Source organism: Cydia splendana, chromosome 4 (genome assembly GCF_910591565.1).
Source record: "Cydia splendana chromosome 4, ilCydSple1.2, whole genome shotgun sequence".
Lineage (NCBI taxonomy): Eukaryota > Metazoa > Arthropoda > Insecta > Lepidoptera > Tortricidae > Cydia > Cydia splendana.
Genome location: NC_085963.1, coordinates 5,912,217 through 5,924,759, shown reverse-complemented (window position 1 = coordinate 5,924,759; position 12,543 = coordinate 5,912,217). Strand labels below are relative to the sequence as shown.

At 42.0% G+C, this 12,543-nt stretch overlaps 1 protein-coding gene across 1 annotated transcript in view; it reads left to right on the top strand.

The window, feature by feature from the left end:
• The window catches only part of LOC134789727 (tripeptidyl-peptidase 2), a 29,771-nt gene that overhangs the window by 15,419 nt on the left and 1,809 nt on the right, over positions 1-12,543 (top strand). The window contains 12 exon segments of the mRNA XM_063760359.1: positions 1,224-1,389; positions 1,923-2,083; positions 2,620-2,798; positions 3,316-3,533; positions 4,597-4,708; positions 5,096-5,218; positions 6,200-6,355; positions 8,761-8,849; positions 9,730-9,953; positions 10,423-10,534; positions 11,437-11,595; positions 12,285-12,456. Coding sequence (XP_063616429.1) covers positions 1,224-1,389; positions 1,923-2,083; positions 2,620-2,798; positions 3,316-3,533; positions 4,597-4,708; positions 5,096-5,218; positions 6,200-6,355; positions 8,761-8,849; positions 9,730-9,953; positions 10,423-10,534; positions 11,437-11,595; positions 12,285-12,456 — 1,871 coding nt within the window.

Here is a 12,543-nt window from a genome sequence, read left to right as displayed (position 1 = left end):
TTAAAATATCAGGACTAACCGTCAAGAGAAGACTGCCTAAACCATCCTAGTTGAAAAAGCGAGAACATTGCGTTATCGTCGTGTAATGCTCTCGTTCCTTACTAACACACGATGTCAATAAGCAACGTACTCTTTAATATATCATGTGACGCACGATAAGACAAGTGTGACCATTATAAACTTGCATAAGAGGGCGCCCTATCGCCAGTCTTCCTTTAGAATGAAACTTCAGACTATCTAATCGGTGGAGCGTTTTTAGCTCTAGTATTCGTACAATTAGCAAGGCATTAGACTGAAACAGCAGGCAGTAAATGTGAAGAAAGTACATTAAAAAAATAAACAACGGGTTGCACTCCGGGAGTGCCGGCAGAAGTGAAAACTCAACGACATTGTAACTCAAAATATTAATAACATATAGTGCAAAATGTCTGCAGCACTATGTGTAATTGATGTTAACGCCATTTAGCGTTGTATCGTCGCATTACTTAAAACCCATCATCATCACTGTAAGTACTACTGGTACTACAGTTAGGTATATTAATACCAGTTTGAGGGAATCTCACTAGATGGCATTTAAATAAAAAAAACAATGACATTGTCCGCCACACATCACGCAAGCGCACTGCGCCGCCTAAATGAAACAGAAGGCTTAGGCATACATTTTCGCCGCGCGGTAGAAAGAGAGGAGAGACGCCTTACGCGTTACGCGTTACGCCTTACGCTGTCTCGAGTTTATCATTTTTTCCCCACTTCAAAAAGTGCACAGCGCCGCTAAAGAAGTTTTCTCTTCAAAAATCCATAAGGTCACTCGAAACAAGTGCGTACATAGTTCCAACTTCGCCTACAACTAAGGGTTAGATCAGAGGCCATTTAATCGTCTATTTCTTTACTGGAAAAAGTGCGGTCACGGTGGAAGCCTCTGACCCTATATTTTTAAGGTAGTTGCTAGAGTAGGTGCATTTTGCAAACAGTGCTTACGTCAATTCTTAGGATTAGTTGCCAAGCGGACCCCAGGCTCCCAATGCTCCCATAAGCCGTGGCAAAATGCCGGGATAACGCGAGGAAGAAGAGCTAGTGTAGGTGCATTTTCCCCTTTGGGTACACTTGCCCTGACTTATATATCATCCTATATATCTCTGTGACAACCATTGTATTTTTTTAAAATCCGATGCATTAGAGTATCAAACAGATACACCAAAAGCTATATAGCCTGACATTTGCAGACAAAACGCTGATACCGCGGCAGATCGACTTCGCCATGAACCTGGCTCTGTCCTGCAACGCCGAATGGGTCTCTGCTCCCGCTTTCCTGTCCTTAGCGAATACTCCGCGGCCTGTGTCTGTGAGGATACAGACAGCTTCGTTACCATCCGGACCTCATTTCACAAGGTAAATGCTAATAGACTTATTAACATGAAACTTCTCTCTCCTGCAATGCAGAGTGGGTCTCTGCTCCCGCTTTCCTGTCCTTAGCGAATACTCCGCGGCCTATGTCTGTAAGGATACAGCCTGCATTGTCAGCCGGACTAAATTTCTCAAGGTAATTGCCAAAAGACTTATTAACATGAAACTCCACTGTCCTGCAATGCAGAGTGGGTCTCTGCTCCCGGTTTCCTGTCCTTAGCGAATACTCCGCGGCCTGTGTCTGTAAGGATACAGCCTGCATTGTCAGCCGGACCTCATTTCTCAAGGTAATTGCCAAAAGACTTATTAACATGAAACTCCACTGTCCTGCAATGCAGAGTGGGTTTTTGCTCCCGCTTTCCTGTCCTTAGCAAATATTCCCGAGACCTGTGTCTGTGAGGACACAGACCGCTGCGTTACCATCTGGACCTCATTTCACAAGCTAAAAGCAAAATGCAATGTAAGATGAATGGGAAATCATCTTTGATCAATCAATTGATAACAAATATTTGTTCCAGTATCGACGCGTACGACACCAACTGCATAGAGAAAGGGCCTGTGTTCAGGATCCCTATAACCGTGTTGCAAGCGGAATCGGTTCAGCCCGACTCCAAAGGATTACTTCTGTCTGCGTCCGCCGTTTACGCACCACATACCATCAAGAGGCATTTTATTATACGTAAGTGTAATTACAGGCACAGAATAAATAATAGTACTAGGTACAGAAGGTACACTCTCTAACAAAACGTTCCGTAGAGGTGCGCGGTAACTACTATGGCTAGACACCAAAATTGGTGTGGGCCGCATTTACTGGTAACGACGCGACGAAATCGCGGAGTGAGCCACGCTTGTTCCAGGTGAAAACTTAACAAAACAGGGATTGGTAACGGTGTTGTACTAAAATCTAGAAGAATGCAATATATTCGCAATATTTGTTTTATATTCTAAAATAATGGATTGTATTCTTTAATTGTATATATGAACAATCAATCGTTGTTGGAAATATAATCAGTCTACCTTTAGGATTAACATAGCATTTGTGAGTGCAGGCAGCTAGAATGAACTGCTTATTCGTCCCAGGGATACATACCCTTAGGTTAGTACCTAAAGTAACGTCGAAAGGAATCGTGGGCAGTTTACCGATTTCGACGCGGACAAAATAAAAATTAAACCAATTCAGGAAAAATTGTTTTAAATTATGTATGTTGTTCACAGCGCCCCTAGAAGCGACGTGGGGCGTCCTGAAGCTCACAACCAAGGACAAGGAGCATACGGGCCGTTTCCTCATCCACACCATGCAGCTGTTGCCACATGAGAGTTGCCGCGCGCACGAGACGCAGAAGATGATCTCGGTCACCGCCGAGGCGCCCGCCGTACACCCCTTCGCTGTTGTGGTGAGTGTACTACTTCTAGTGTAGCATCTATGAAGGGCTAGACAGTTTTGAACAACGAGTAATAATATACTCGCAGTCTAATAACAAATTTAATAGGATGATAATGGCATACACCACAGGCCACCTGTCAAATTTATTTGTCCCATGTCTAGGCACATGGGACAAATAAATTTCATCGTCTCACTCTCTCATTAAGCAAAATGTGAGACGCAAATACACATTGGATCAAGATATTGGATGGAGTACCATCCTTATGCCACATGGAAACTGAGTCATAAAATCTATACGTATTACATTAACACAGTTTAAACATCTAAATCTATAATAAAGGGCTCTGTTATACTCAAAAGTGTATAGCCTCATTAGATTATAGACCTCTCACAGTTCAGTTCTCAAAGTCAATATTTTACAAACCATTAGGGCTTATCCAAGAAAGCAACTAAATTGAAAGTAAACCCTAACATGTGAGCAAGGTTATATAATATCACTTTTGATTAACACTATATGCTTTCCACAGGGCGGTGTAACCTTAGAAGTAGTAATAGCAAAATACTGGGCGAACATAGGATCACTAGAAACCGACTACACCATCGAGCTACACGGCCTGAAGCCCAGCTGTGGCCCAAAGCTACGACTGTTAGCGTCCGAAGGCCCGCGAGGGACGTCGTTGACGTCACTGCGAATGCAAGACGCCCAGCCTAACGCTAGTCTGAAGTACAGCGAACCAGTTATCAGGTAAGAAATAATACAGTCAGGAATAAAAAAAGGATGAATAAGCACTAGGCGAACACAAGGTCGCTAGAGACAGACTATACTATCGGGCTGCACGGCCTGAAGCCCAGCTGTGGCCCAAAGCTACGACTGTTAGCGTTCGAAGGCCCGCGAGGGACGTCGTTGACGTCACTGCGAATGCAAGACGCCCAGCCTAACGCTAGTCTGAAGTACAGCGAACCAGTTATCAGGTAAGATAATACAGTCAGGGATGTAAAAAGGACGATTAAGAGGCGAACATAAGGTCGCTAGAGACAGACTACACCATCGAGCTACACGGCCTGAAGCCCAGCTGTGGCCCAAAGCTACGATTGTTAGCGTCCGAAGGCCCGCGAGGGACGTCGTTGACGTCACTGTGAATGCAAGACGCCCAGCCTAACGCTAGTCTAAAGTACAGCGAACCAGTTATCAGGTAAAATAGGTACTACTTGCGAGTAAACGTTTCATTTTGCTCAAATGCGACGCAACCAGGCCCCTGCTTCACTCATCATCATCATCCTCCTGGCGTCAATCCCGGCTGTGCCCCCGCGCGGGGCGCGAGGACCCGGGGTCCGCCTATTGTGACAATTGTCACTTGATAACGATAATTCGCCGTACATTGCTGGTCCAACTAGTAAATATGTATTGACGCTATGTGCTGTCCTCACATCGCCCTAGAAATGTACAGGAAATGTCAGTCAGTCAGCGCGTAGAAATGGTGCGAGTTAGCATCCAAGTAATCCTGAATATACTCTTTATGCAGTGTTTTAAACAAGTCCTCTGTGATCAAGAACTTTAATAAAAACCAGACAAGTGCGAAGCGGATTCGCCCACCGAGGGTTCCGTACTTTTTAGTATTTGTTATTATAGCAGCAACAGAAATACATCATCTGCTATCTATGCTAGCTATCACGGTTCATGAGATACAGCCTGGTCACAGACTGACAGACAGACAGACAGCTAGACGGACAGTGGACTCTTTTCCCGTTTTTACCCTTTGGGTACGGAACCCTAAAAATGTAAATAATTAAATGTTGTCTTTACCCAGGCCGTCGGAATCAAAATTGTCGCCGCTAACATCTAGAGATATAGTCCCTCCTAGCAGGCAGATCTATCAACTTATCAACACTTACAACTTCCACATCGCAAAGGCTACCGAGGTAACTATTTTACACGTGTATTATAGAAGTTATTGTGGCAAAATACAGTGATTGACAAAATGAAATATCGACATGTCTTTTATCTATGTTACCTTAACTTTATCATAGATATTTATAAGTTTTATAACACTGTATAATAACATAGCTACCGCGAAGTACACAAAACACGTTCGATATCTTCTTTGATATTTTGTTAGTTTTCTATTCTTTTTGCACTGTATACTACAGTTTACGTTTGTATTTTTAAGTACACTAAATATGTAATGAATGATCATGATCAGTAGGGGATATTCAAATATAGTTTACCCTATATTATATTTTCTGAATTTAATTTAGTTTTAAAACCACGTCGATATATTTTTTAATGTATTCATGTGTTTGTTGCAGGTATCACCAATAGTATCGCCACTGTGCGACATGTTATACGAGTCGGAGTTTGAAGCGCAGATGTGGATGTTATATAACAGCTGTAAGCAGCTCATGTTTGTAGGGGATGCGTATCCTTCCAAGGTCAGTGGTTTTACCTTTAGGTTAATACTACCCTCCGTTTAACGGGTTGAATAAAGGCGTAGTGAGTTGCTGATACCTATAGCACAATGCTTTCAACCACAGATCTAAACACATGCGTGTAATTTTAATGGTGGATTCTAGTGTTCGGCCGGTCGAAGTATTTTATTTTTTCGAATTTTATGCCCTGGATGGCAGCCCTTTAAGCCAAATCTAAAAAGCTAGAGAAAGGGGCAAGCTATGATGACGCCATCTTTGCAAACCTTTGACAGTTGCCAAAATGATAAGAGGTTCGGTGGCAAATTGAGTCGCTTAAATTCAAACTCGGGTAAATCCATCTGTCAGATTATGCGATTTTGGTATTTAGAAAAGGCAATAGGGTAGAGATTTGCTGAGAGAGTCGAATGGATTTACCCGAGTTTGAAGTTAAGCGACACAATTGTGCTTTTTAAAAGTCTTTTCTGATAGATAGAAATGATTAAACATCTCTGTAATTCGTATTTAAATTTAAATAATGTACCTACAGATTTTGTATGGTGCGACACGCACTAGGCCGGTTTGTATTATTTATTTACCCATAATAGCTCACTTCGAAAGATTTAAAATGTAAAAGGTCACGCATAATGTAACATAAGCAATAAGGAGTGTGCTTGAAAAAAGTGCACTCCCAGTCTCGGTTAGATTTTATTTATATACTTTTTTGTATGTATGTATGTATGTAAACACTTTATTGTACATAAAACAGGTTAAATTACAATGAAACAAAATATATACAAATGTACAAAGGCGAACTTATCCCCATAAGGGATCTCTTCCAGTCAACGTTTGAGCAATTGAGAGTAAATTAAAACAAACCTGATAGACAAACGAACACTATGTACATAAAAGTAAACTATGGTTCAATTATTACGCAAGTAAATAATTAAAACCTATGGAGTTTTTTTTTTAAATTCATAAAAATACTAATGGCAAATAATTTTTCAGTATTCAGTGAAGCTGGAGAAGGGCGACTATGTGCTCCGACTGAACATTAGGCACGAGAACAGAGCGTTGTTAGATAAGTTGCAAGAGTTACCGGTGGCGATACAGCAGCGGCTACCGCAGCCCATCTCGCTGGACGCCTACTGTACTAGAGCTCAGGTTGGTTGAGTACTTTATATGGTATACTTGAACATTAGGCACGAGAACAGAGCGTTGTTGGATAAGTTGCAAGAGTTACCGGTGGCGATACAGCAGCGGCTACCGCAGCCCATCTCGCTGGACGCCTACTGTACTAGAACTCAGGTTGGTTGAGTACTTTATATGGTATACTTGAACATTAGGCACGAGAACAGAGCGTTGTTGGATAAGTTGCAAGAGTTACCGGTGGCGATACAGCAGCGGCTACCGCAGCCCATCTCGCTGGACACCTACTGTACTAGAGCTCAGGTTGGTTGAGTACTTTATATGGTATACTTGAACATTAGGCACGAGAACAGAGCGTTGTTGGATAAGTTGCAAGAGTTACCGGTGGCGATACAGCAGCGGCTACCGCAGCCCATCTCGCTGGACGCCTACTGTACTAGAGCTCAGGTTGGTTGAGTACTTTATATGGTATACTTGAACATTAGGCACGAGAACAGAGCGTTGTTGGATAAGTTGCAAGAGTTACCGGTGGCGATACAGCAGCGGCTACCGCAGCCCATCTCGCTGGACGCCTACTGTACTAGAGCTCAGGTTGGTTGAGTACTTTATATGGTATACTTGAACATTAGGCACGAGAACAGAGCGTTGTTGGATAAGTTGCAAGAGTTACCGGTGGCGATACAGCAGCGGCTACCGCAGCCCATCTCGCTGGACGCCTACTGTACTAGAACTCAGGTTGGTTGAGTACTTTATATGGTATACTTGAACATTAGGCACGAGAACAGAGCGTTGTTGGATAAGTTGCAAGAGTTACCGGTGGCGATACAGCAGCGGCTACCGCAGCCCATCTCGCTGGACGCCTACTGTACTAGAGCTCAGGTTGGTTGAGTACTTTATATGGTATACTTGAACATTAGGCACGAGAACAGAGCGTTGTTGGATAAGTTGCAAGAGTTACCGGTGGCGATACAGCAGCGGCTACCGCAGCCCATCTCGCTGGACGCCTACTGTACTAGAACTCAGGTTGGTTGAGTACTTTATATGGTATACTTGAACATTAGGCACGAGAACAGAGCGTTGTTGGATAAGTTGCAAGAGTTACCGGTGGCGATACAGCAGCGGCTACCGCAGCCCATCTCGCTGGACGCCTACTGTACTAGAGCTCAGGTTGGTTGAGTACTTTATATGGTATACTTGAACATTAGGCACGAGAACAGAGCGTTGTTAGATAAGTTGCAAGAGTTACCGGTGGCGATACAGCAGCGGCTACCGCAGCCCATCTCGCTGGACGCCTACTGTACTAGAGCTCAGGTTGGTTGAGTACTTTATATGGTATACTTGAACATTAGGCACGAGAACAGAGCGTTGTTGGATAAGTTGCAAGAGTTACCGGTGGCGATACAGCAGCGGCTACCGCAGCCCATCTCGCTGGACGCCTACTGTACTAGAACTCAGGTTGGTTGAGTACTTTATATGGTATACTTGAACATTAGGCACGAGAACAGAGCGTTGTTGGATAAGTTGCAAGAGTTACCGGTGGCGATACAGCAGCGGCTACCGCAGCCCATCTCACTGGACGCGTACTGTACTAGAGCTGAGGTTGGTTGAGTACTTTATATGGTATATATGCTCCCTGATATGCTTGACGGCCACCGACCCTAAGGCAGACCAAAAAAGCGATGGCTCGATGTCGTGAAAGCAGATATGGGCGTGAACGGGCTCACACGAGACGATGCCTAGGATCCCGCAAAGTGGAGGAAAGCAAGTAAGAAAGCGGACCCTGGCAAAGGTAGGGATAACGCTAGGTAGAAGAAGACATGCTCCCTGATATGCAGTAATCGGGGTCTTGGATGCCACATCGCGGTATATTAAGTTAAAATAATATGGATACGCCTTTATGCCCCCGATACGTTATAAACTGCTCGAATAAAACGCTTTTTTAGTGTAGATAACATATTTATAAAATATATGACATTAAATAAGCAGTTATTGAGGTCATACCCCGGGTGGCAGCCAAAGCCCCGATCACTGCTGATATGCATAACGTTGAAGTGAGTAATATGATTTTATATATGTGGAAGCTTGTAATTTGCATCTAGTAGATAAGTCTATTAACCTATGTATATTAGGCAGTAAGCATTCCGAATAAAATAAAATAAAAATTTGACTTATAAATATTGGGAGAACAGTAAATGTTATAAGTCGATGTTATATAATTCTTAATTATTATATTCGTTCTTACAATAAAATGTTTACCATGTGTACCAATGCAGTTGCAAATAAATTGCTATAGAAGTAATATTAACTTGAATTTCTTTGTAATTCTATATGCATATTATTTAGCGCAGTCGGTAGAGCCCGACCCTATTTAGCCAAAGGTAATCACAATCAGATTTGTAAAAAAATGATATTTATTTTAGGCTTTGACCAGTGGCAAGAAATTCAGCTCAGCAGCCGTCCCCAGTGGAAGTATTCTACCGGTTTACTTCGCGCCAGTGCCTTCTGACAAGTAAGTGTCTCCACATGGTCTAACGTTCAGTTGCACTTATGTACAGTCAGCAATACTATTTGCTTAGCACCTTTGCATACAAACTTCTATGCAGGGGGGTCACTTTTCTTTAATGACGACTGTACAATCAACATGAAATATGGTGGCGCCTGCTGTCGTCCCATAAAGAACTGACTAACTACTAACTTTTGTATATTAAATTATATACAAATAAGCGAACTATGACGTTCACAGACGGTTTAGTTTAGTGCAACCAGCTTTAACCTCGAGCCGTCTATACGTCAAACCTTGCCAACCAAAATGAAATTTTATATTGTCAACACAAAGTTCAAATTAGAATGGAACAGGTGACCTTTTTATAGGTATATATGGGCGGCTAGAGGTTAAATATTGGGGTCACGAGTGTCATGAGCTAATGACATATACATACACACATACAGATGTAGTGCATAATTGTTTTCTATCGTATTTTCTCACACACGTTCGTATTTGTCATGCTACTTCAGTCAACCTCAGTATTTTTTGTACCGAGACAGACCGAAATAGCAAGATACGTTCGTGCGTTTCCGTGAAAATACGATGGAAAATAATTATCTGTATTATTATAGATTTTCTTTCCGTACCTACACCTAAGTGTTTTCACACACCTAACTCGGTTATTCGTATAAAGATTTCGCTAAATTATTATTATTTGTATAAATGGCCTCTGTAAAAATATCTATAAGATTAGTATTGCACCTGTCCAATTTCTTGGTCCAATGTGCATTGCGTCTCACTCTAGCTCTCTCACTAAGCAAAATTTGAGATGCAAATACACATTGGACAGGTGAAATACCACCCTAAGCAAGTTATATTTTTCAACATAGCGTATTTCTTCCAGAATCAGCCGCTCCAACCTAACCATAGGCCACACCCTAACCGGCACAGTGACGTTCGCCAAAGACGAGCTAGGCCGCAAGGTAGACTCCTACGAGTTGCAGTATGTGGTCTGTGAACCGCCGAAGAGGACCACCAACAACAATAGGGATAAGGAGAAGACGAAACCGGGCGAGGACTATATGGAGGCCAGCAAGGAGTTTATGACCAACTGGTTGACTAAATTAGGTGAGTTCTGTCTACACTAAGTACGGTGTGTACACAATGTACACATAAATACATAGGTAATATTGTGATATACAGGGTGGCTAAAAAATAACTACATTCCCGTTACCAGGTAGGTTTTGGGATTATACTGAGCAACTTTTATTATGGGAGCAACCTCGAAATCGCGAAAAAAAAATTACCCTCCCATAGAAAATGACCAGCCAACATTTTTTTTTCGCGATTTCGGGGTTGGTCCCATAGTAAAAGTTGCTGAGTATAACCTCAAAACCTCCATGGCAACGGAATGCAGTTATTTTTTAGCCATCCTGTAAGTATATAACAATTAAGTGAAAAAAATACAAACACATTGTATAATTTCAGTTGCTTACAGTTTCAATTCGATTTTGACGTGAGTCAATTACATTGACTTGGCTTTTATATTTTACTATTTAATGGATAATATTTTATCACATATATTTTACTATTTTAGAGGGTGACAAATTAGAGCAAGTGTATGAAGAAGTATTAGAAAAGTTCCCGGGATACCTCGGGGCACATATTGCATATTTACATGGCATCGACTCGCCTACGGATCCTAAAAAGTACGTATATAGTGTTGTTTGTAGAATCTTAAGTGTCAACTGCACGTATTTTTGCAAACGGTAACCAACCCAGACCAAATACTCATTGAAAATTGAACCTTAATTTTAAAACAATGTAGTAAACATTTGAATGGGGTATTTGGTGTGGGATGGTTCCCGTTTGTAAAAATACGTCCAACTAGGTATTTCCTTTAGTAAAAAACGAACGTGTAGATTTAGGTCGCGTCGCGAGTAAACAAAATAAATATATGTACGTGTCATTGATCGCTGACTAAGGGATCGTGCACGTTGGAGGGTCTGCCATCATGTGGCCTAAATCGGAAACTTAAACTTGAGATTTACACTACAGTGCTACAAAAATCTCTTCTAAATCTTACTAAAAATGTGATTGAGAAACCAATATAGCGAAGAAGTATTTTACAGATGGCGCCTGCGTAGCTTGCCCTGTCAATCCCTAGAATTGTGTCAAATTCTTGTATTTATTGGAATTTAGGGCCTAGATGCCCTTTAAGCCAAATCTCAGAGAACAAATTTAGAGAAAGGGGCAAGCTATGATGACGCCATCCATGCAAATCTTTGACAGTTGCCAACCCGATTATTCGGACATAATCCTAGAATTAAAATACGAACTACTTACAGATGTATTGCATAATTGTTTTCTATTGTATTTTCACAGAAATGTACGAACGTGTCTTTCTATTTCGGTCAGTCTCGGTACAGAAAGTACTGAGGTTGACTGAAGTAGCATGACAAATACGAACGTTTTCGAGAAAATGCGATGGAAAACAATTATACGCTACACCTGTAGTAGTATTACGACAAAGGCAAAGTCGACAGAAAAAAAAATAATTTGAAAATAGTCCTTATCGACAACACATGTAAACCGATATTCCCTTGAACAGACTCCCCAACGCCGACGAAGAAACCGACGTGACGACGGCGTGGTGCGAGCAGCTAATCGCCACCGCGGACAAGGTGATCAAGCAGATCGACCAGGAGAAGCTGCTCGCATATCTCGGCATGAAGAACGATACTAGGAGCGACGCCACGAAAATTAAACAGTAAGTACACAGCTCCGAACTGTACATCAGTGGACCTTATTACAAAAGGCATAAGCTCCACCTCCATCCATGTACAGTTAACAGTATTTGAGATGGTAATGTACCTCCTTGCCTTGACTTCCACGGACGCGATAATGGGTCACTAGAAGTGATGCTATCAAGATTAAACTGATCTTTATTTACTAATCCCTTGATTCTCGCGATATCGGATCAGCAATGACAATCAAAACTCCATTCTAATTTTAAAACGTCAAGATCGTCTTTTGGCTGGCTATATATCTAAACTCAAGGAGTTAGGCTTTTTTGATGCCCAAGACAAGATAGTTTCACTATTATGTGATCAATCATTGCTTACCGATACCTCTCTTGATGAAGCTAGTACTAGACGCCAAGATCAAATACTTTTAAGTACTGGTTAAACTAGCCAAATGTAGTTTGGAGAAATCCTAAGAAGTCAATATAAAACAGAATTTGATGGCAGGGATATAATGCAGTGATCCTTAACTGAGGTTAGGTGTAAGGTTAGAGCCGGCGTAGCTTTATTTGACGTTCATAAGTGCATTGTAACATAAACTATATTTATATTGAATGGCATAAAAAGATCTCGCAGTTTTACTTTAAAAGCATGATGACGGGTTGCCCTTTTGATCCAGTAGCTTTCTATATAACAGCTCGTTAATTCGTTCCAGGGAGCATGAAAAACAACGCGGCTACCTGATCGATGCGCTGTGCAGAAAAGGTACCGCGCTGTGCCGCCTCAAGGCTCTAGCGCAGAGCCCCGCCGCCAAGGACAAGCTACTGGCGCAGCTCACTGCCAATATGGCGGACTTGCTCAAGTTCACCGACCTCACCGATGCCAAGGTGGGTATCATATCGCTGGTCCAATATTACAGGGTTCTATGTTACATTTTCAAGATAGTTGAAATTGGACTTGGACGTTGTCACTAT